Here is a 25,224-nt window from a genome sequence, read left to right on the forward strand (position 1 = left end):
GGTTTTCACACAGCTGACTAAACGTCAAACAGAAAACTTATTAAACAGAAGTATGAGACAGTCGAGAATTTACACCAGTGTCTGGTTATATTTTAGATAGCAAGAAGCAGACGGCCGAGTTTATTAAACTCCACCGAGACAGCGGTGACGCTAATCAGAACTAGACCGTCCAATTTCACGCCTTTAAATTTTAAAGGCGTGTTTGTGTGTGTGTTTATACAATTGCTATTATGTTTGCACTTTATGTGTAATGTTACTGACTGCAGAGATCAGTAAGATGTGTGTATTTTTTATTTATTAGTTTTATTTATTTAATATTATTTTTTAATTGAATGACTGTCTAGTAGTTCACAGATGTCGAAAAACTGAGTGTGGTAAAGCCACTGATTTTGTTTATGTATATTTCTGCAATCTGCACATTGTACTGACTTTCATTTTAATGTTTACACCAGGGTTCCTTGTCAGCACTTTATGCTCAGATGTTTGTAAGCTAAAAATAAACTATTGTGTATGTTCAAATATACTGTTGTGATTGAAGAAGTTAAATAAAAATGTCAGTCATCAATTCATGCATCACCTCATGTCATCATAACAGAGGTCTGTCTTCCAGGAAAGAACAGTTTAAAATTAATGTAATATAGTATTGGCCATACTATATGATGTATTGCTTGTCTTTGTTTAATAATACAGAAGACAAATACCTTAAAAAATAATCGCATATCGCATCGCAATATTGGGGCAAAAAAAATCGCAATTAGATTATTTTCCATAATCGTTCAGCCCTAATGGAGACAGAGACGCCTGTGGGATGGACTGAGAGAGCGCGAGAGAACTACAGGGGCACAAAAAAGAAAAGTGCAAGAGCAGCACACAAACTGTATACAGTAAAACGAGGGGCAGTGAGACTGCTGCCAAAGTATGCACAGCGTACAGGAATGCAGCACGGGGCCCTCGGCACACAAAACAAAGACAGCACAGTCAGTGGCTCTCTCTCCCCAGTGCTACCACATCCGCACATCATTAACTGGAAAATTCCTGATATATGCTGTAATCCCCCCCCCCTCCTATTCCTCTTGCTGCTGCTGGTACAGACTAGGCTTTAAAATCCAGGTGACTGGTGCATGTGCACATGTGATTCACACGCACCAGTCAGTAGCCTCCTTTTCCGCACCTGCTGGGTTGCCAAGACATCGGCAACAATTAATACAGCAATGTGCAGAAGTACGAAAGTGTGTGTGTGTGTGTGTGTGTGTGTGTGTGTGGGGGGCGGGAGGGGGGGGATGGGATCTCTAATCATATATGTATGTGTGTGTCAGTGTGTGTGTGTGAAACCCTGCGAGTGTTTGCTTATGTCAAACTGAGGCCAACCCCTTTGCTCCAGCCGGCTGCAGTCAAAGCATAGAGGATGACTTTTCCTTTTTTCCCATGTGGAGCCGTTTGAGGAGATATCTAAACATTCCCACATTCAGTGCTGCACGTGCTCTCCTGCGTGCACTGCGAGGACTTTTTCCCCTCCCTCCCTCGCCCAGCCTGCTTGCCTCTGTCTCTCTCTCTCTCATTTCTTGCCTGTCCAGAGCAGAAACACATTGTTTGGCATGAGGACAAATTCACAGACATGACGATCCGCTTCATACTTTGTCATCGCCGAGTTATTTCATTTTCGCCCGAATGTTTCTGAGCTCTGCTGCATTAAACAGTGGCGGTGCACAGCTGATGTCTGACATAGTTGGACGATTGCATCGGCCCCTACAGCATGTTTTGGAAAGAGGCTTTTTTTTGGTTGTTTTTTTAAACATTGCATTTGGTTTAAGGGGGGGGGGGGGGGGGGGGGGGGCACGACACACCTTATTTGCATGATCATCACTATCTTCTAAGAACATCATGACACTTTTTCCCGCCAACAGATTTTAACTGATATTTGTAGTCAAACGAGCGTGCAGAGGTGGGAGACACTTTCATAGTGAAAATGCAAATGCAGACTGAATACAGTCAGACTGCTCTTGAAAGTCTTGTAGAGTTAAAAGCACGTCTGCCGTTTGAGCATGGGCAGGAAATCTGGTTTCAATTTGTTTAATGTCGTCTGAGATACGGGTGTCTAATTCTGGTACGGGTAGTGGGAGGGCTGCGAGAGGGAACCGGGGGGAAGAAGTGGGAAAACACCTTTGATCAGGTAACAGTTACAGTCCCCTGCATGTCACCAACCAACATTTTACGGGAAGTGGTGGCTGTCGACGTGCAGATTGTTTGAGACGAGTCTATTCAAAATTATGCAAATCAGAAAAGCAGCAATGAGTAAAAAAAAACAAAAAAACAGTGTTTGTATTCAAAACAAGTAAGCCTCAGTTTAGCCAGGACATAAAATTCCCTTCGGCTCCCATGTCTCTCAACACACGGATGTAAGATAAGATCAGAGGCAAGACAAAAAACATTTTCACCACTAATAAGCTTATCTTGTCATTCCCAGTAAATGATGGCTGCGCGCTCCATGTCTTTTCAGTTAAAGCTAGAAAAACACAAGAGTTCAACAGACACCGCTCACATCAAAGTCTGCTGGCATTCCCCTTCAGTTTTCCAAATTCAATTTGAGTGGCAACGACATGCGCGTGACAGACATAAGAGCGGAACGCAATGGGCATCATGGGATCATCCTGTCGAGCCTTGTATGACGATGATTATCAATGTGTGGATGGCAACAATGGAAAGACCCCTATGGTCAGGTTACAGGAAGTTATTTATTGGAAGCTTCACCTAACTTGACCTGCATGAGTCACATGAAGCTGAGGGGATTCCCTTATCTTACCGTTAGGAATTTTCTTAAAAACACTGAGCTGGATTTCTCCTCAAGCTCAAGGTTTAACATGAACTGATATGTTTCATGCATTACGTATATGGTCAATAGGGATTAGCTGCCCTTTTCATTAATTAAATAAAACATTCATTAATGCACAGGAGTGAAGAGAGAGAGATGAGTTCCTCAACGTGCATCCATTTCCATCATTCCAGTTATGCAGAGTTGCTGATTTGTTACAGAGCCCTGAGCTGGATAAGCAGGAGAGGATCGATTAATGCTCAGATGTTGGAGGCAGATTTAAAGGACTTTTCTGCTAGAATGGCTTCATTTCCCAGAACTTTAGTGGGAGTGTTAACGAAAAGTGTAAGAGTTTAGTGTAGGAGATGAAGTTATACCAACATCCTGTTGATCCTAAGTGGGCAGAGCAGATGCTGTGGTGTGTTTGAAGGGAAAAAGAGATTCACTCAGATGCATAATCAACAATAACCAGCCCCAAAAATCCACCGTGCATTAGTTATTTCCTAAACATTCAAAATTCATCCACCCACAGCTATTACAAGACACCATAAAGTGTGTTTTCATTGTTACTAGGCTACCTGTTGCCTTTTTTGGTAGTTATTTTAATGGTTAGAGTTCATATCCTGTGAGACTGAAATGGAAAATTCTCCATAATAAAACTCTTGCAATGACAGGAAAAAAAAGATCTCTGCCTTTATTAAAATAGATCAGAGTCTTACTAACATCCAGCAGTTATGGTGCTCTCTACCAAATAATCTACACGTTACAAACTGTGTCTGTCAACTAAAGGCATGCGTGCTCTTGTTTGTGTGCTCCGATGTTTATGGCCTAGTGTTGGTGCTGACATGTGGAAACTGTCTGATGTGCAGACTCTTGTGTGCAGAGAAAGCCTCTTTAAGCTGTATTTGTTCAGAGAAACACTTTGCACGTCTGTTTCAAAACACTGCTGTGACTCATGAAATACATAGTTTGTATTTCATGATATTTTATGTGAATCTGTTGCATGTGCTTTTCGTTGCAACTGCCTCTCGAGATTTATTTATATTTACCTACTTGAAGTTATAACCTTCGCCAAGGAGGTTATGTTTAGCATTTGCATGATTTCCCGTCTGTTAACATAATAGGTCGAAAGGTTTTGAATGAATCCTGATAAAACTTTGTAGCGGGTGTCGAGTGGGGTCATGCTAACAATCCATTAAAATGTGGCCTACATCCAGCGAAGGTCTTCCACGCCAACTTCATGATTTGTTACAAAAATTGGCGAAAAGACTTAGATGTGATGTGTATTGTCAAACTGTAGAAAGTACTGTGCAAAGATCTAAAATATGTCACAACAATTAATACATGTCACATGTGATATTTAAAACGGTTTCTCATGGGCTCTGCAACATGAAGGACGTGATACCGGTATGTGGGGTGTCACATTTGACGTTTCACCTCATTTTTACATTTCACGTCCCTTTCTTTCAAGTTGACCTTAAAATCTGCTATATCTGTAAAGTTATGACAACAGAAAGAGCTAGTTAAACGTACTGCAGCATAATATAAGATCATAAGATCAAGTTATTCATGCCCAGTTACAAATAAATACCAAAGAGACAAAGAGGAGTTGAAAAGGGTGCAGAGAGAGCTGAGGGGACTGATAAGGAATGGGAAGGAGAGCTACAGGCAGAAGATGGAGAACCAGCTTCAACAAAACAACGTTGGTGAAGTCTGGAGAGGCCTCAGAACCATCTCGGGCCACAAACAGCAGAACTCTCTGCCTGGGAGGGATGTGAGATGGGCAAATGAACTGAATCATTTCTTCAACAGATTTGATTCAGCCATGAGGCAGTCTGCAACATCGGCTGCACTCACCCACCCCCACTGCTGCTGTTCCACCTCAGACACTTCACACCTCCTCTATTCACCCTGCTCACTCCCCCCCACCCCCAACAACAGCATCCAATACACACTCAACACAAGGCTCCAGCCTGTCTCTCTCAACCACCCAGGTTAGGAGGGAACTGAGGAGGATTAATGGCAAGAAGGCAGCGGGCCCAGATGGCATCAGCTCGAGGGTCGTCAGGTCCTGCGCGGACCAACTGTGTGGGGTGATGGAGCACCTCTTCAACCTGAGCCTGAGGTTGGGAAGAGTCCCACAGCTCTGGAAAACCTCCTGTGTTGTACCAGTGCCAAAGACTTCACGCCCCAAGGACCTCAACAGCTACAGGCCGGTGGCTCTGACATCCCACCTGATGAAGACCCTGGAGCGGTTGGTCCTGGCTCAGCTTCGGCGCCTAATAAGCTCATCACTGGACCCACTTCAGTTTGCCTACCAGCCTGGCATTGGAGCGGATGATGCCGTCATTCACCTCCTACACCGTTCCCTCGCTCACCTGGAGACCGCTGGAAGCACTGTGAGAATCATGTTCTTTGATTTCTCCAGTGCCTTCAACACTATTCTTCCCTCGGTTCTAAAGGACAAGCTGGTGAACTCTGGAGTGGACCATCACCTCACTACCTGGATCCTGGACTACCTCACCGACCGACCACAGTATGTGAGGACTCAGGGCTGTGTGTCGGACAGGGTCGTCTGCAGTACGGGGGCCCCACAGGGAACGGTTCTGGCTCCGTTCCTCTTCACCATCTACACTGCAGACTTCTCCCACAATTCCACCCAGTGCTTCCTGCAGAAGTTCTCTGATGACTCTGCAATAGTCGGCCTCATCACTGATGGGGACGACAAGGAGTACAGAGGACTGACTCAAGACTTTGTGGACTGGTGCCAGCTGAACTACCTCCAGATCAACGCCAGTAAAACCAAGGAACTGGTGGTAGACTTCCGCAGGCACAAGCATTCTCCACTGCAACCACTGAACATCCAAGGTATGGACATTGAGGCTGTGGACAGCTACAGGTACCTTGGTGTTCATCTGAACAATAGACTGGACTGGACTCATAACTCAGACGCCCTCTACAGGAAAGGGCAGAGCAGGCTGTACCTGCTGCGGAGACTCAGGTCGTTTGGAGTGGAGGGCCCACTCCTGAAGACCTTCTATGACTCTGTTGTGGCTTCTGCTATCTTTTATGGCGTGGTCTGCTGGGGCGGCAGCATCTCTGCTGGGGACAGGAAGAGACTGAACAGGGTGATCCGAAGGGCCAGCTCTGTTCTAGGATGCCCTCTGGACCCAGTGGAGGTGGTGAGTGACAGGAGAACGGCGGCTAAGCTGTCATCCCTGTTGGACAACATCTCCCACCCCATGCAGCAGACTGTGACAGCACTGAGCAGCTCCTTCAGTGGGAGACTGCGGCACCCACGGTGTGGGACGGAGAGATTTCGCAGGTCTTTCCTCCCCACTGCTGTCAGACTCCATAATAAAGACTTTAACTGATCAAGCACACACATCCATACATATGCAATAATACTAAGTGCAATAATCCTTTCTGTCATCGTTGTATTTTTACTCAGTTGTATATAGTATTTGTATTCTATTTTTATCTTATTGTATATTTATTTTATTTTATTCTACTGTATATAGTATTTTATTTTATTCTGTACAGTTGTGTACTGTATTTATTCTTATTGTATTCTAATTTTTGCCTCATAACTTTTGCACTGTCCACTTCCTGCTGTGACAAAACAAATTTCCCAAGTGTGGGACTAATAAAGGTTATCTTATCTTATCAATCATCTACTACCTACTCCTACAAAATGTTTGTGTATTAAAAGTAAATGTGTTATGCCATGTGTTGGCACTCTTTTAGTGCTTTTTGGTGAATTTATTATAGATTCTTCTTTATGTTTTCTGTTCACTCACTGTACTGGTGATGCAAATGATTCCTAGAAGGTTCACTGACACGCGTCACCTGCAGGGTTTAGGACGCTGTCACACTGGAAGCCGGTCAGGCCTTTAAGAACTCGAGTATTCATTTTAGATGTTGAATGAAATGAACGTTGTGCACATTTATGACAGATTCTCTGAGAGTGTATTGCATGTTTGTAACATCTATAAAGTAGAATATAGTATAAATTTCTACTTTTGACAGCTCAACTGAACTCTGAGTGGAATGAATTTTAAGAATGTCACAGTTTTTACATTTACAGCCACTCCCTGTTTAACGTGGTTTCTCTTTTTCTCTAAACCCACTGGCCCGAAGAAGGGCCGACACTGAGAAGTCACAAATTACTGCATCTCTGCAAAGACTATGTGCAAAGTCTTTTAGTTTTACAAATTAAACAACAGTCATCCCAAAGCATTTCATATTCTGAGATAAAGACCCTACCAGTGATTTAAACGTCTTGATGCATTCTCAATCATCCAGGTAAGTAATTCTCCAAAAGTTGATTCTGTTCATCTGGATGTAGCATTTTCCTGCAGCTTTTATAAGACTGGGGAAACCTGCAGTCAGCTGAGACTGAAGAAGTCACTTGGATGACTGACGAAACGTTTCTCCCACGGAAAACGCTACATCCAGATGAACAGAATCAACTTTTGGAGAACCCTACCAGTGTTGTCATCCTGCTAACAAACCCAGCGTTTACTAAGTCCATTAATAATCTCATTACATGTTTTCTGTCACTTTATGCATTTAAGATGCAAGAAAAAGTTGTGCTACTCTGTGAGTTGGTTTGTTTTGTATTAAAATGATGTGACACTTCTTCCCATTTCCAAAAAGATTTTGCTTCAAGTGCTTTGGCAGAAGGAGGATCTTAAAGAGCCCTCTGCACTCTTTCCTGTTATGTCAGATTAACCCATCAGCTTTTCCCATCTGCCTGTCACTCAAGGCAGTACAATGAGGCTGTAGCCAAACTAGGGTCATAAAAAAAACCCATCAACAAAGCAATGGTCCCTCAGGGACTGCCGGGGGGCACCCTAATCTGGACCCCCACACAAACCCTTTGGGTGGTCTCCCTCCCCTCTCCCTCTTTTTACTCTCCACCTCCTTTCTACGAGAAGCCGATTTGGTTGGGTTGGGGGGCAATCACTCATATTCATTCATGCATGCACCCGGACTCCATGACCCATTTTTAATGCACGTGTATTAGCAAGCCACCATGTTGCTATGTGAGGCAGCAAATTCATCACAAAAAGAGAAGTTCAGGCAATGCTGGTAAATCATCAGCAGAAAGTACAGCAGTGCTACTTTCAGTTAGCAACACTGGGGAAAGAAAAAAAAAAAACCCATAAAAGTGAGTGAGGGACTCTTTGACAACTTCATGCAAATGTTCATTTCAGTCATCTTGTCATTCTAGAAGTGCTAAATGAATCACTTTGAAAGTGAGAGAGAACCTCATTCGCTTAAGCAACAGCAGTTCTCTAAAGCCCATCTGTCTACCAGTAACGGTGGCATTAGGTGACTAAATATGTAACTGTTGGTCTGTTGGGCAAAGGGGAAGATCCTCTTAAACACTGTGTGTGTGTTGCATACAGTGTAGATTGTGCGCTTTATTATTAGCAAGAGGAAACAATGAATGGATGAATGGAGATTGTGTATGTGTGCGCGTTTGTTTGTGTGTGTGTTGGGCTGATAGGGGGATTCCAGATGCAGGAACATTCATCTGGAACCGAAGACCCCGTCCTCGCAGCTCCACACCAGCGCGTGCATGTGCTGAGACACACACACACACACCCCATCTCGTTTTGTGGCCCAATCTAACCGAGGAAGGAAATGAGTGCTCGAGTGTGACTGCAAACAGATTAACATGTTATGTGCTGCTGTGTGTGTGTGCGCGAGTAGTTTCGGGGACTTCATAACTGCTGCTCATATGTGAAGGTGAATCCCCTAGCAAGTATTCTTTCCTCGACAAAAATGCCCCCGTCTAGTCATAAAAAAAGAAAAGAAACTATCACACCTACTTGAGACAAATCCTCAGTACAACCACATACACACTAAATATTGTGTAACACTATGCAAATTCTATGGTTAATCATGTCTTCATCTACTATGAATAATCATCAGTCAGGATGATAGATAACTGAGGAAATACTTATCTTAATCTAAAAAACGTACCCTGTATGATAATACTGAGAAATTATATGTTTATGGCGTAGCCTACGATCATTACTCAAACTGAATTTCTTTCCTCTTAAAGACTAACCCAGTTAAAAGCAGCTATCAGGTGTAACCTTTGGAACCGTAACTCATCTGTACTTTCCAATAACTGCTGCCTTAATAATGAAAGTGCAAGTTCACATCAGTGTTTCCAAGACAAACACTTTACCTGCCAATCTGCCCACTTATGTGAATGCCTCCCAGGGTATTTGTTGAGTAATCTTAGCATTTAATTTAATTATTAACTTAAAATTGAACAACAATGCCATCCACAGTGGATCTACCAACAGACACGCCCTCCATTCTTATTTATTAAAGTCGCCACCAACACGTAGCTGACCAGAGCACATTTTATACTCTTCTATTAGGAGCAAGTCCAAGCTCATGTACATGCCTGACATTATTGCCAACAGAGTGTGAAACTGATGACTGAAAATATCACATCTGGACTTTAAGAAGACAACGTACACAAAGGTCACTGGGGCATGCATGCTGGGATGGTCAGCTTACTTGACATTTTTAATGGGTTTGGGGTTTTTCTTGAATCTGGAGATTTGTTTCATTAAACTGCCTTTAAAACCACCAGAAATGGTATTTCTCCATAAAATTGCCTACAGAGCACCAGAAGTTGTTACTGTGCAGTAGATGTAAGCATGTCGGCTTTGGCTGTTACACAGAGAAGAGCACCAATGACAATGCCACAGACGAGCAGAATCAAAGCTTGTCCTCTATCAGCTCAGCTTTCTCGACATTTATGTCACCTGCACCCAGGTGGATTATGGTGGATGCAGAAAAGTACAACACCAGCCTATCCAGGTGCATGCACTTTTTCCTTCTGACATATTTCTGCCAAAAGAAAAAATAAATTAGGTTTTTGCCCCACTCACATGAGCCTTCAACAAGCCTTAACATAAGGTAATGACACTATCCCAATGGACTCAAAAAGTCCAGACACATTAATGATGAAATTTCCTAAAAGGCGGGCAGATCAGAAAAGCTTTGAATAAAAGTTTTTTTTAAAAAGGAAAAAGAAACCCAAAGTACTGAGCTACTGTTGCTGCCTACCTTGATCTTGAAAGTCTCATCTCTCCTCATTTTAAACTCTTCCAAAGACTCTTTTCAGTCCCTCTCTATATATATTATCTGGTCATCAGAGCCCAGAGCTCAGCAGTTAGGCATCAAAGTCCCGACAGCGGGACGGGAGGGGTGTCTGTCTCTCCTTGCCTGTTCCATCCCTGTCTGCGACAGCCACTGAGGGATTCCTGAGGCAGGCCACGGGGCCCCTTGGCTCTCAATTTACACAGAGAAATCCTATCATTTGGCGCTGTTCTGCCGAGCTACCCGTTGATGCCCTGTAAGTGCCCGCTACAACACATTAGACGCTTTTCATCCAACTCTCAGGGGATGGGAGGGAAGTTCAAGGCAGTGTGTCTTGTGTTGGGCTTTGGGGTCAGGAGTGGGATCCACCAAAAAGCCTTGAAGACAACGTCGGAATGAGTTTGAAGTATCCACACACACATTTTATGAAGATCCTACTACAAAGTGCATGTTCGAGGATGGTTGGTACAAATAAATAAAAGACAACACACACACTAAGTGAAACCCTGAAGAAAAGAAAAGAAAAAGGTTTCGAGTCAGTTTTTGAATGTAGTTACAGCTGTAACTGACTTCAGGTCAGCAGGCAGGTTGTTTCCAGTAACAGTAACTGACAGAACCTCATGAAACTTAGGATCTAATTCTGGAAACAGTTAAAAGACCTGCACCTAATGACCTAAGAGGTCTGACTGGGTTATAGGCACTAAACCAGTCAAAGGATTTTAAAGGTAATTCTCTGTTAAACTGGGAACCAATGAAATGCCTTCAGTACTGGAATAATATGTTCAAGTTTGCATGTACATGTAAGGACTGTAGCTGGTGCAGTGAGCTTAAGTCATTCTACTGATGATTCTAATAGTCAGTATTAAATAAATAAAGACTTACAACAGTCTAACCTGCTAGATATGAATGCATGGATCAATTACTCAAAGTCAGTTTGAGAGAAGGATTTTCAATTTTGTTTTTATCAATTTAGGTGGATGTAAACAGTCCTCGTGACTTTATCAACATGACTGAGATGACTGTCCAAAATAATGCCAATGTTTTAACCTGCTGACTGTGTTTGAGAAAAAGTGGTGATAAATATGAACAGATTTTCTCTCCTATTTTTAGAACAACAAATATTTCCATCTCGTTTCTGTTCAATTCAGAAACGTTTCTGACTTCCAGCAAATAATGTCATCAACGGATCTTATTCATTTGTGATCGCTATAGCAGTATAACAGTTCACCTTTCTGTGTTTCGGCGATTTTTTTTTTTTTTGTGCAATTTTGAATGCTTTGAGTTTTTTTACACTGTCAATCTCATGCGAAGTCTCCTGTCCAGTACAGAATACGTTCACCTTGTCAAATTTACATAGATCTTCGATCGCTAACAGTGTTACTCAGAAGTGCTGTACTGTAAGTCTTCTCCCCAACAAACAACACTGTCGACGAAGCATTTTGCACTGTCAAAGGCACCGAAAGGCAGAGGAAGATGCTAACCATCGCACAAAAAGTTGGACTTCTGGACACAATCAGATAAGTCAAACTTTACTCAACTCATTCTTCTTGCTTCCTCTACTTCTGTACCATTGATTCATTAATGTTGGATTCTCTGGCAGCTGCTCTATTCCCATGTTCTGGACCTGAAAACAGGGTTTGATCTTTGGTTTCATTCTATAATATAATTCTATAATATAATACTATTTTCAGAACGTAACTCCCGCGAAAAACGAGGGAACGCTGTACCAAGCAGGAGCATGTGAAGGTTAAAGAGCGATGGACCAAAGAAGGACCCTTGAGGAACTCCCAATGGAATTTTCATTGTGCAGATCTAAAACTGCTAATTGAAACATGAAAACTTGTATCCATTAGGTATGATGGCAACCAGCTGAGAGCCCGACACATTAAAACCAATTAAATCGCAAAGCTGTTTAATTAAATCATTACAATCAAGAGCCACAAAGTCAACAATGGCATCAAGCACAACAAAGAAACAGTCTGTGGATCACTGTTGATCTTCAGGTCACTGATGACTTTAATAAAGGCAGTTTCTGTGCTTCTATTGGTTCTGAAACCTGATTCAGTTCAGGTGCTTCAGTTGTTTAGTTAAAAAAAAAAAAAAAATTTAACTACGAAATATTTTGCTTTGAAAGATAAGATCAGAAGTAGGTCTATAATTATTAATTGCCAATAAATCCAGCTATTTTTCTTCAGTAGTAGTGTGATTGCAACTCAAAAGAAGAAGAAAATAAATTTAAAAAACAAAAATCACCATATTTCATGGTGAGAAGTCTTGACGCGCTCATTCAGTCGGGAACCCGAGTATTTGTTTTGAAGGCCTCCACTGGATGAGACCAACAGCGTTTAAAAATATGACGACCATAACTCACCACTGACGTGAGCGCCATCTGGAAGCTGTAGATGCGAGCTAGACCAAAGTCGGCCAGTTTGATCTGTCCTCCGCTGGTGACCAGGATGTTTTGGGGTTTTAGGTCACGGTGAACCACGCGGTGCGAGTGCAGGAAGTCTAACCCCTGGAGCAGCTGGTACATCATATCCTGTAAAAGAGCCAAAGAGGGAAACAGAGGGGCAGCAAGGACATAAACTTAATATGAAGTTTAAAAATGGATGGTTTAATTATGAGACTAGTACAGCAACGGCACTATTGAACGCATACGGAGCAAAAAGGGCTGAGCGGATGGTCGTGGATGTTGATTACATTTGCAATATGATTACGTCTGACCTGTTGGATCGTCACTTCCGAAACAGTTCGTGCTAACTGTCTACACAAAGTCTAGGCTGCAAAACCTTGCACAGCTACAAAGATTTGAATCCATTTCTCCTTTGCCCTGAGCAACGAAAGGCCAGAGTGACAACAGCCTGCAGTGAAAAGCATTGTGGTACGGAGGGAGTTAACTAGAGGAGGCCTGCGTCTTTTCTCGTCGACTGTGGCAGATGTTTGATAACTGACACACACACACACACACACACACACACACACACACACACACACACACACACACACACACACACACGATAGAGGCAGAAAGAGGCCCCTGCTTTGTACAAGCACAGATCTCTGTTACTCAGCAGCTGTCCTGCTAGATTTAATTGGCACTCGCTCGTTTTTTTTTCCCCTCTTTTTTTTCTTTCAATGCCCCAAAGCTGACCTCAGAAAATAGCCATAGGCACCGCATCGCCCACGACACAAAGGGGAAGGTAAACTGGCATGAGCAGGAATGAACAAAGCAAGCTAAGACTTGTTCTTTTCAAATAGGAATACTCTCAAACAGGTGCCACACCTGTAAACAAAAAAACAAGTCATTCCAAGGGATTGTGATCAGGTAGTTTTGGCAAAGGCTGTTGTCGAGGGAGTGGTATTTCAGGTTGAATCCTAAGACCAACTTAAAAGTGTGTGTGCGTGTTTCTTTTTTTAGCCTCGCTTACATGTAGCACACAGCAGAAGAGCTTCAGGCACCTTCTCTGCTGAAAATACTTCATTTGGTTTAGGTGAGATGGGGGCAACACCTGAGTAGACCCATTTGTTCTGGACAATTACCTGGTCCGTGCTCAAGCGGGCATTAAGCAGACTTCGTATAAAGGGAGCTGCAAGTTCAAGTCTGTTTAGCGAAAAGACAGAACGATCCCCACGGTTGTGCTCTTGGATCTCCGATCGGGTACCCTCTAGAAATAGCCAAGGTTTGCGATCCATGTTTGAACACCCCTTTCTACAGCACCCATACTCCCTCCTACTCACAAGACACCCCCCCCCCCCCCCCCAAAAAAAAAGCAACCCAAAAAGCACTCCGCCAAGACCTCACAAGTGACATGGACCTGAGCCCGCAGCTCTATTCAGTGGCCGACCAGCTGGTGAGTGAGTCAAAGGGGTCTGCACACTGAAGCAGAAAACATTAGCGAGCAGTGTGGGGCTGGCTGCTGTGCGGGCCACAGAGGAGGAGACAGGGCACCCTGCTCACAATACTGTGCAGATGGGGAGTGATGTGAGTGTGTGTGTTTGTATACACAAACTAACAATGTTCCCCCTGGCTTGGTGCAAGTATGAGCGCATCCATTTCCAAATCCCTGTGTATGTGTGTGTGTGTGTGTGTGCACCTCGGTCTGTGTGAGGGTGCATCAGTGTGTGGGTGCCCTCTGACCAAGGACAGGCAGGATGTATAAACAGACCTTCCTTTCTACATCTCCATTGAGCCATGACCTCCCGAGGAGGGCAGCAGACAGACAGGACCATAGGACAGAGGCAGGCAGTTGGTTATTTTGTGTCTGTGTGTGTATATACAGGGTGGGTGGGGGGGGGCTGACACAATAGCACGGCCCCCCCACCCATCAGTTCCTCTGTGCTTTAAATAGCCATTTCACCATGCTTCCTTTCAACAGCATTTCCTAGTAAATACTAATTATCTCACAAGTGTGACCTTTGGACAAACACATAAACAGTCTTGGCCTCCGCGGCCTGAGTGTCATCTTCTCTGCACTATCAGGTAGAGTCACAGCTGAGTAATGCAAAATATTTCAGCTACGTTCTACATGGTCAATATAACCACTGACAGCAGGCAAACATTAAGTTTATGCATACAAAAATATCGTTTATAACTTCTTAAAAATATAAAGGCCACTTGTGGCACAAAGCGATCCACCTCCCTCAAAGCTGATTCCAGCTGCAGAGAGATAAAAGTGGCTCACACAACTGTCTTCAGCTGGCAACGCTTCAAACTAAAAAGCTCCACAAACAACTTGGCCAGGAGGAAATAAAAAAATAAAAATAAAAATAAATAAATAAATCACACAAAAAAAAGCAACAGATCTGACCCTGAAAAAAAGAAAAAAGAAAAGAAAAAGAGGTCCAGGGAGGGAGGGAAAAAAAGTAGTCAGCCCATGCAAAAAGCAGTCAAAAACATGGCTTTCTGAGTGCGCCTCCTTTTCTAATGCAAATGTAGCAGAGGCAGCCATATTGTTTATTGTAGCCAGGCACAATATGGGACATCTGCCGGTTAGCGTTAGTGTAATTCCCTCCCCATGCTTCATTAACCTCTCTTCTCCCCCTTCTTCGTGGACCCACAGAATAGAGTTGTGGAAGCTTGGATGATGGTGGCGGAGGAGGGTGGGCGAGCCCCAAGCGGTGGCCCGGCTGACGAGCGCTGAGGTTGGGGCAACCTGGCTGCTTGATGTCCTTCCAGCTCATTTGATTCCTGGAGGAGGGCCCCTTGCATCAATGACCATGTGGTGGGTCTCGAGCCTGAGTGGGTGGTGTTGGGCGGAGGGCTGAAGTGGACAGGCTAGGTCAGGGTGGGGTGCTTCGTGCTGCGGTAAGACCGACTTTGAGAAAAACTATGCCTCTCCTTTCGGAGTTTAGGGCCACTGGTTGAAGGTAAATGTTTTTTCACGGTTAAAGGTGGACACGTTCACACTCAAGGGTAACTGCCATTTAATCAGATGGGCACCGGTGACACACGTCTGGACTGGGATTCAAAATCTGGAGTTGTTTTGGGGGGAGGGGATCCCCTTCGAGTTACTGTGGAGTGTCCACTGTCCCAGCAATAACACGGGATGGTGCCTGGCTGCCTCTGTAGCATTGTCGCTGTCCTTTTGTTCCTTGAGGCCTCAGCTGTTAGGAGAAAGCAGAGCCTGGGAGGGGGCTTAAGGGGTGGCCACATTGTTCAGAGCCCCAAAACGCCTCCTCAAACTTTTCCAACGTCAGATATGTCCAAGCATGGATAGCGTAGATGGTTGGACGGGTTGACATCTTATAAAACTGGCAATCCCACAAGTAAGCCTACTTCAAGTATTGTCAGGCCAGGTTTGCAGAGTTAAGAAAGCTGGCCGAAATGTAACTTCTCTGTCTTCTTTCCTTTCCAGTACAAACCACTTCCTCATCTTTTCTTGAATACTGAGCACAACAACACAGGCTTCTTAGTGGAGGTATGTACCAGTGTCCAGATGTTTCAACACGGCTTCAAATGTGAACAGACCGTTGACACATCTTCACACGTGGTCTGAGACTAAAAGAGGGGAGCGCTTGTTCACTACAGTCGTATTCAGTGCAGTAGCCTCTACACTGCCACAGAAAGAATCTGAGTCATTCGGGGTTTATGATCAGTCCTTTCGTTGATTAATTCGTTGAGTCCTATGCGACAAGTGGTCAGAGATCTGCAACCATTGGTTCGGCCATTTAACAAGACAAATAAGCAACAATCTTTTGATAAAACTGCACATTTTTACTCCATCCACTGGCACTACAATTATTAAGGAGTTGTTTTTAAATTAAATTAGCTAAATTCTAACCGAGAAAAGGACCTTTCTTCCCACCCTTTACTTCCATTAAATCCCCTTGGGCTATGTCCTTATTTTCAGTTTATTAAAAAAAATAAAATATAATTAGTTAATACAGCTTCATGGGACTCAAAACAACTGACTAGCTAATAAGGATTAACCTTCTGCTGAAACGGACTCAAAAACTGAAAGTAGCTATACATAATGATTGTGAAAATTTCTGAAGCGTCGAGTTTCCAGAAAAACGCTGCAGTATTATAATATCTGCTGCAGACGTGATCGGCGCACACATCACAGAAACCACAGTCTGTATCAACTTCGGCAAAAGTCATGGGAAAGCCTCAGGTGTGATCTACCCGACTCGTCTACGCTTGCACTGCATCCCACTGACGGCGCGGCTCGACACAAAGCTTTCACAAGCGAACCCAGGCCCGGGGTGATGATCAGCGGTTGCCGTAGCACCCGAACCTCTACGTTTCAAATTTGACACTTCAAACTCTCGAGGCTCCTCTGTCTAAAAAAAAAAAAAAAAGAGATATACCTTTCCAATATTATTCATGACACATCAACTGACCTTGGGGTGAAACCCGATAAAGATCTTTTTTTTTTTTCTTTTTAAATGTTTCCCACACGAACTCCACTTTAAAAAAAAAAAAAAAAAAAAAGAGACCATAACAGAGGAAAGGAGCTACTTCCGACCTTTTGGCAAAGTGTAACTGGATGCTCAGTGGATTTATTTAACAAATTTCCCTATTCAACAACTTTTAGCACACAACTTAGAGGGCTCTGTTTTCAAAGACACACATGGAAGATTTTTAAAACTGGCTCTGTGTCTGTAATATTGTGTAAAGTCGGAGAGAAGGGTGAAAATAGAGAAGGCAGGGATCCTTTAATTTGGAGCCCATCTGCCACATGTGCTGCCCCTCAGAGTGCCCCAGTAACTCTGATGTTGGAGGGAACTGCTCTGCCTTCTGGGTCTCTGGCCAAGAAAACCCACTCAGAACCATAGAAACATGGCTGTGTTCAACCAATGCTACAGCCGCAGGAGATTAACCAGGCGCTTCCTATATACACTTCAAACAGAAATAATATTTAAAATAAGCCTCCTTGGGGTTTTTTTTATTGGAATATTGTGCAATAGGCAAGCACACACACATTTATAGTGATCATTAAAATGGAAAAAAACAAAACAAACTGCATTTACATTCCACTGTAAACCTAAATTAGAACGACAGCGGTTACCTTGATGGTCTCAGGCGGTACTCCAGGGTCAGGAGCCTTTTCCAGGTAGGTGGTCAGGTCCTGATCTACATGCTCAAAGACCAGAGTGAGTTTGGTTTCTCGGTCAGTCCGAGAGACTGTGCACACATCAAACAACCTAGGATAGGAGAACAGATGGACCAGATCAATACAACTGATTGAACGGGGGTGCACTAGGCTAAGCTCACTGCTGCTACACAAGGTAAGAGTACATCTACACAACATCAAATATTGCCCACAGGCTCTTATTACTATATAGACTATAATTAATCACCTTCTATAACAGACTGTAATTTAAGATTTCAGATTCTTATGCCCCATCAGTGAAGTAGGTAGGGTACTGCATTTGTTTTAGAGTATGAACACAACAATATATTATTAATATTGTAATATAGTATTTTAAATAAGAAGTTTATGATACCAGACAACGGTGTAACTAAAGATATTATCAGCAGTGTTGGGGAGTAACGGAATACATTAACTCCTCTCTCTGTCTCTCGCTAGCAAAGTTGACCCAGACAACAAAGTAAAGCTAGTTTTTGGCTACGAGCCCGACACTGACCCGACGTATTAACTTTACTACGGTTTGGAGCCGCAGACCTGTTTTATATACGCGGGAAACAGTTTTCTATACAAGATGGCTGCAAAAAGTGCAGCTTTACCTAATGTCCACCCTACTGTTAGTCATTTTATATTAAGATTTAAAATCTAGTTGGTATTGGTATGGCAAGTATCCTTCAGTAATGGTAATAAATCACACAGCAATAGTACATTCATGTAGTTGTAAAAAGCATGATAATATATTATGTAATCCAAAGTATTCAGAATACGTTACTCTCATTGAGTAATGTAACGGAATACGTTACAAAATGCTTTCTGGGGCATGTATTCTGTAATCTGTAGTGGAATACATTTTAAAAGTAACCTTCCCAACACCTATTATCAGTAACTGATCAGGGTCATTATGATAGCTAAATGTCAGTGTGTTTCCTGCTATGACAAGTGCTAATGCAAAAGCACAACCAGTTTTCTTAAATAGATAAAAAGATAATAATTAAAATGTATTAACAACCTAGCTTTGAATAAAAATGTTGCTCATATTAAAACCAAGAAATGAATCTGTATCTACCACCATCGCCAAGTTTTAAAGAACGGGACTGCTCATGTTTTCCACTGTGTTTCATGACCTTTTCTTTTAACAACACTCAGTTGTTTTACTTTTGAAATTAAAAGGTTTTTTCCATTCTCGCTCGATGCAGAAATTGGCCTGATCAACACTTCCAGGTGTTCTTTGTCATATTTATTTCACTCAATAATGTGCCAGATGTTTTAAGTGGGTGACAGGTCTGGGCTGCATGGAAGCCAGTTTAGCACCTGGTCTCTTTCAGTGAGCCACGCTGTTGTAATATGCGTAGAATGTGGTTTGTCATCATCTTGCTGAAATCAGTAGGGGTGTAACAATACTTCAAAACCACAGGTTGGTTCATACCTTGTCATTTTTGTGCCTTAAGACACAGGATCGTCCTGTTTTTGTCTTTTGAGATGGTTTAAAACACCCCTATGAAAAAAAATCCTCCAATAAAACCATCATAAAAGCTGGGATATGAACTCATAAATCTGGACCCCCGATTTATCCTATGGGACGATAACAACATCTCCAGCTACGGCCACTGCTTTTTTGCAAGCCTTTTAAAACTTTAAGACTATTGAGCCTTAAACACGAGCGCCTTGGTTTCCCAAGGCGACCAACTAAGGCCAAGCATCCAAATTATGTCAGTAGACCTGCCAAGGAAGGCTTTGATGAAAAGCTGGAAAGGACAAAAAAAAAAAATCTATCCAGTGTGTCCTCTTCAAAGAGCACGGGACTACAAGCAGCATTCCTCAACCAGCACTATGACAACTCCTGACACGCTATGGGACGTCTAGTGGAGCCTGCCTGCAAAGGCAGCATCTTTCATCGTGACAACATAGAAGACGAAAAGCGCCTTGATGGATCTCCACCGAGCACATGTTGCATTGTCATTAAGGGGGTTAATATATGCAAGAGAGCAAAAACTAAACCATTATTTTCTTTCTCTTCTTCAGTCTACGATATAGTTTTTTTAGCAAAAAAAAAAAGTTTAAATTAACAGGTTAAAGTTACATTTTAAGTGTTGCTCGTTTAAAAGATATTTTGAGTTATCCTAATATTCAGAGTTTATTTTAACTTTGAGTTGTCCTAATGGACAAGTATAAAATTATTACAAGCCCTAATTAAACTCAAAGTTTGGAAGTTTGCATTAGTTATGAAGACGGAAACTAAAAAGTAAACATTTTCCTCAAAAACTAATTTAGTCCTGTGGAGGAAAAAGTTTTGACTCAAGCTGCCAAAAAACTGGAGATAAAAAAATAATGAAATAAGAAAAGCTCACTGGCTTCATTCATGATCGTTGCTGTACTCGTTATATTCATGAGGTACCGTATTAATCCAGTGTGAAAACATCTTACACTTTAATGCAGGCACTCATTTAACTTACCTACAGTTGTAAAAGCACAGAAAAGAAATAACTAAATCTCCCTGGAAACTTGTTTACTCCTCAGAGAGGCATCATTTGTCCTTGCCAACAACCTGGTAATCAATGGGTTTGGTCATGCTGGAGTCAGAGGAGTGAGTGAGAGGCGATTCATTCAAGGTATTAGTACTGTGCATGATGTCAGAGAATAGAAGGCGCCCTCCTTCTGAAGCACTGGGGTTAAACGCCCCTCACAGCTCGATTGTTGGCCTACAATGGAGGCTTTTAGCAGACACTGAACATATGGAATGAATAATGGGCCTCATTACAAACATCCAGGGGTTGCCTGGAGTCACACAGAAGGCCCACAATGCACTTTTCCTGTCCCTGTGCTGCTTGGCTATGCTAGTTGGCTAAACTCAAGGGTAGAGGAGTTTCTCCGATGCTTTAAAGAGCTGCTGGTTTACGTGCTTTAACAAACAAATGTTGCTGCATAATATGGAAAGCGTCTAGTGAAGCAAAGTGTATCCATCCATAAATATAACTGACCAAAGATCGTTTTAATACTTGCTTACATGTCCGTCTTCCAGTAAGGACAAACCCCCACTGTGGACCCATTAAGCGAAAGCCACAACCATTATCCTCCATTATTCATTGATACGTTGGGGAATTATTGTTAGAGTCACAAGGGCACAAGCCATGCCTCTAAAACATCCATTTAGAGCTTCCCCTTCAATCCCAAAGCACTCGATATTCAGACTAAAACAAGCACAAGGTCAGACCTTGGCTTGTGCCAGCATGTGACGCAGTATCAGAGTCCTGCTCTCTCAGTGAAAAGTCATTACAAAAAACAAAAGAAAATGGCATCTGTGTGCAAAACAGTCAGAAGGAAAACTAGAAAAATATAGCTTCTTTTGTTTTTAAATATGCAGTATTGCCAACTGGCATTGATCGTGCCAAGTGTCATACTGGAGGCCATTTGGATAGGATAGAACAGTACTGATGGGCACATGAGTTTAACTACAGAGACAGTTATGGAAACGCCAGCACATGATCTCACTAAATCAACATGGGAACAGCTTTAATGTGCGTTCACATTGATCCTACAAGTCTTAGAAACTGTACTGGGGGGATGGACACCATTCTTCTGAAAGACCTGGTGTTGTGATGATGATTATGAAGACCAGGCAAAAATCTCCAAAAGGTGTTTAGTTGGGCAAAAAGCCCAAACCCTTGGTGATCCCTGGAACCCTGCAGACAAGGGTCATCCTGGAAGGGATCACTGCCATGCTACAGAAATCACACCGAGAGAAAGTTGGTCTTTAAGGTTGATTTGTGGTCAAATTTCACTCCAAGAAGCCATGTCTCACTTATCAAATACAAACCAGTGGCTGTGGATATATCGATTTAACGAAGGATTTATACTCTGCTGTTTAAGTAATCAGTAATAGACCGTTTGTGCTTAGTCACCTAAGGAAGAGTGGCTCATCGTTTTTTCCTGGCATATCACATTGCATGCATAATTCATTAAATGCGCAATGTAGACCACAATTTCCAACCATATTAACTACTGTTCATCTAGATTTAAATGCAGGCTTGCCAACTGAGGAGTCTTTCTGATGTATTTGCAATCAGTAGCCCTACAATGAAATTGTTCAAAGTCGCTTAGATCTTTTTATCTTCTTGATGCAGAATCATAATCAGCATTACCACGCATGCCAGAACATGGCGGGATGTTTATTTGATTGTTAACTGTAAAATTCAAAACATTTGCTCTTAAACTTTTTATTTATTTCATGCTTTTATTTTGTTTGTCACATTTCTGTAGGCTCTCTAGATCAAATGTATCTCGCTGGTTGGAAAATCATGTATACCCATTTAAAAAAACAAAAACTGAGTACATACCACATAGCACAGACCATTTTAAAGACTTCGTCCAATGAAAATCGTTACATGCACACGTGTTAACATGTGATTATGGTGTTGTTGACTACTCCCCTTTCGTCATGAGTGCATAAGCAGTCAACGGCATGGCTGCGCAGGCTTGCCAGTTTCAAACACGTGGATTCAGATTGCCAGGGTTTCACATACCTAACAGAGTCATCTTAAATAGGAAAATTAAGCGTTTCTGCTTAGCTTCTGTTGTAACAGTTAAAGAAAAAAAAAAGGTAACTGCTGGTTAAGCAAAACAATTGACTGAGAAATGTTACAACAATCCTCACCTAGTAGGCAACGTAATGTCACGTGGAAACTTAAAGGTTTCACTGAATGCAATGTCTTGTATCAAGTAATCCTGGGATGAGAAATATTTTGAGTGATCTTAAGAGTATGGATTTCTAAGCAGGTAATTTCAGTTTTGTTTTGTCTTTTTGAAGATATCAGTATTTTTATAAATATTCCAAAATGTGAAAGGAGGTCCGAATGTTGAACGGCTACATTGTATGTCCGATGGAACCTCACATGTCTTCACCATTCCTAATATCAAAGGGATCTTGACCAAGCACCCCTAAACACATAAGCATGCAGGTCTCGCTTCATTCTGCAAGTCAGCGATAATAGAGGCTAGGGTAGTGGAAAACCACCGCTTCCGAAGGATGCTGCTGCATCTTATCTATAGATGAAGATTTGCACACATGAAATATGCATGAGGTGACAAATGTGACTGGTGCCAACCAATCAAGATAAACCGGGGCGGGCTTTTGAACTAAACAGGAAGTTGAGAATGCACAGGTGTGCGCCTAAAACCTGCTGATAGTGACAGCCTCCAGTGTGTTGTTGTGGAGCCTGTGTTGCCTGCAGGAAACTAAAAGGGCCACCAGCTTCAGACAAGTCTGCAAGCAGGCTTTGCCACCAAAGGTCATATGAGCCATCACAGTTGCCACAAGAGACCATCAAAAAGGAAGTAATGTATACTTAGTCTCATATGCATATTTCTTTCACCTCCACCACCACGATCCCCCCACCCCTCCCCTCCATCCTGTCTCTTAAACATAAAGCAGGTTGGTTCCCCACCTCCGCTCACCCCTCACTTACCTGACAACATTGGGGTGCTCAAAGGCTTCAAGCTGCCTCAGCACCGCCACCTCGCGGATGGTGGAGAGCGGCATGCCTTCTTCCTCCGTCTGGACACGAACTCTTTTTAGGGCAACAAAGCGTCCCCCGTTCTTCAAATCTCTCGCCTTGTACACTTTCCCGTAGGCGCCTTCTCCAATCTCGGCCACAGGCTCATACTGAGTACCAACACTTTCTTTGTCCATTTTTGCAGAATTTCCCCCCCCCCCCCCCTTCTTCTTCTTCTTCTCTTGTTGAAAATATTGCGGGGAATCCCGGGCGAGGATGACGAGCCAGACTCTCTTACAAAGGCATTTTCAGAGAAAAAAGTTGGCACATGCAATGCCTAGATGACAGGGAGACACAGATGGGGGAAGACACCATCTTTGTCAGATTTGGTCAAAGAGTGCTCCAGGTAGGCAATAAAAAGACTGTCATGATGTTTTATTCCGACTATCAAAATGAAAAAAAAAAAAGAGAAAAGAACCGCTGCGTCCCAAGTTCCACTCCTCCTCCTATTACGCACTGCAGCTCATGTCCTCCTACCTCTAACATAAAACTAATGTGAAAAATAATTAAAATTAATCCCAGTTAACCCCTTTCAAGGCTTGCTTTGCATCCAATAATTTGTCTCGTGCAATCAATAATTCACCCCGCATGCGGTGTTGCTCATGTAATCTTCGCACGAGCTGTCTCGGGTTTTTTTTTTTTTAATTATTTGTTATCACAACATGCAAAAATGACCATATATTTCACCCGCTTCTTCGTTTTACGCCAGCAACAAGATCAAACTAGCAGCCCTCCCTGTGCTGGTTTGTCAAAGTTTCTCTTTGAGGACACCCAAACTTGCGAGCACGTGGCTGCATTGTCTAAACTTCCTACAGCAACAATCCATTTAAAACCCCTTAAATGTCGCTTTCCGAGCCCGAAACGGTTCGAAATGTGTGAAACGACACCGCATCCGAGTTTCAAGTGTGTTTTCATTAGCCTGGGTGGCTTTCCCGAATTTTTTTCCAATTTATTTTGTGCGTGGACGCAAAGTGTGCCAAATAATGGCTTACATTCTAATAAATCGGGGAATTGATCATGTCACCGTTTAAAACCTCATTGGGTTGCAAAGCAAGCATTGTCAGGCTCATAAAGACACTTTGTTTTGCACAAATATCTGCATAAATATGCCCACTTTCAGCGTTTACCTTGTTTTATGTTGTCAATACAACGTCGCAACGTCGGCATGCCCGGTATAACGCTGAGGACGCTTTCGTGTGTCGGATAAAAACTGCTCCGTCAAATGCATCCCTGTCCACTTTCCTCCATGCCGGGGCCACACAGGTAGTTGACGGTGCAGGCTCTAACCCCCCATCCCCTCAGACTACACCAGCCCAGGCAGACACCAAAATCGAGCGGAGGAGGAGGTGGCGGCGGTGGTGGGCCGTACGCAAACTTGCGCGCACACACTCTCACTTCAAGTTTGTGTGTGGAGGGGAGGGGGTGTATGATTGGGAAGGGGGGGGTCATAGGACAAAGGCAAACGCGTGATATAGCCCTCCAGAACCACGCTCTTCTTTGGATTTTCTCCTTTCTTTCTTTCTTCGTTTTTTTTCTTCTTCCATATATCCGCGGATAGGCCTATGCAACTGCAGCCTCGCTCGCCTTGTGTGAGCTCCGTCTCTGCCTGGCTTTCCCACGCCGGCTGAATGTGGCCTGACCCCCTTCAGAGAGGTTTGACACGGAGCGGGGACATTTCCGCATTCCTCCCCGACTACAAAGGCACACCGCCTCCTTTTGCTCTCCCTCGGCCTCCTCGGTGCTTTACCATTCATAGTCCTCTCCGCGGGTTTTGTCTCCTGTGTCAAAACCGGGAGCACGCAGAGATCGGGGAGGGGAGAGAGGAGGTTTGTTAGATGGACGGCCACACTATCTCCCTCAAAACTATTGAGGAGCTCCTGCGGCAACAATGCACCAGCAAGAATGCAATGTGACAAGCTCGCCCTAGATGAGCCGGAGGGGTCAGGTTCAAGGCCCGGTGGCTTGATCTGTGGCAGGGGGAACCCCCCTCTGCTCCGGTGGTCGTTTGCAAGGCATAACTAATGAACCTGTTTGTTTATTTATTTTAGAAGTTGGACATTTCTACAGAGTATCAGCTTCATCTTCACATCAGGATGAACCTCTGATTTATTTCACCTAAAAGGAGACGTTAAGAAAAATC

The 25,224-nt window shown here is 43.1% G+C and overlaps 1 protein-coding gene across 1 annotated transcript in view; it reads right to left on the reverse strand.

Moving 5' to 3' along the window:
• Positions 1 to 23,248, reverse strand: part of cdk6 (cyclin dependent kinase 6) — a 41,106-nt gene extending 17,858 nt beyond the window's left edge. Inside the window, exons 1-3 of the mRNA XM_085445585.1 lie at positions 22,998 to 23,248; positions 17,455 to 17,590; positions 12,315 to 12,482 (exon numbers count right to left, since the gene is read on the reverse strand). Of these exons, the coding sequence (XP_085301711.1) occupies positions 12,315 to 12,482; positions 17,455 to 17,590; positions 22,998 to 23,221 (528 nt within the window). The 5' untranslated portion in view covers positions 23,222 to 23,248. The remainder of the gene's footprint in view (positions 1 to 12,314; positions 12,483 to 17,454; positions 17,591 to 22,997) is intronic.
• Between the last annotated feature and the right edge of the window lie 1,976 nt (positions 23,249 to 25,224).

Source organism: Copadichromis virginalis, linkage group LG22 (assembly GCF_057382275.1).
Source record: "Copadichromis virginalis isolate Kocher_CV1m ecotype Utaka linkage group LG22, C_Virginalis_male_GT1.1, whole genome shotgun sequence".
In the NCBI taxonomy this organism is placed as follows: domain Eukaryota; kingdom Metazoa; phylum Chordata; class Actinopteri; order Cichliformes; family Cichlidae; genus Copadichromis; species Copadichromis virginalis.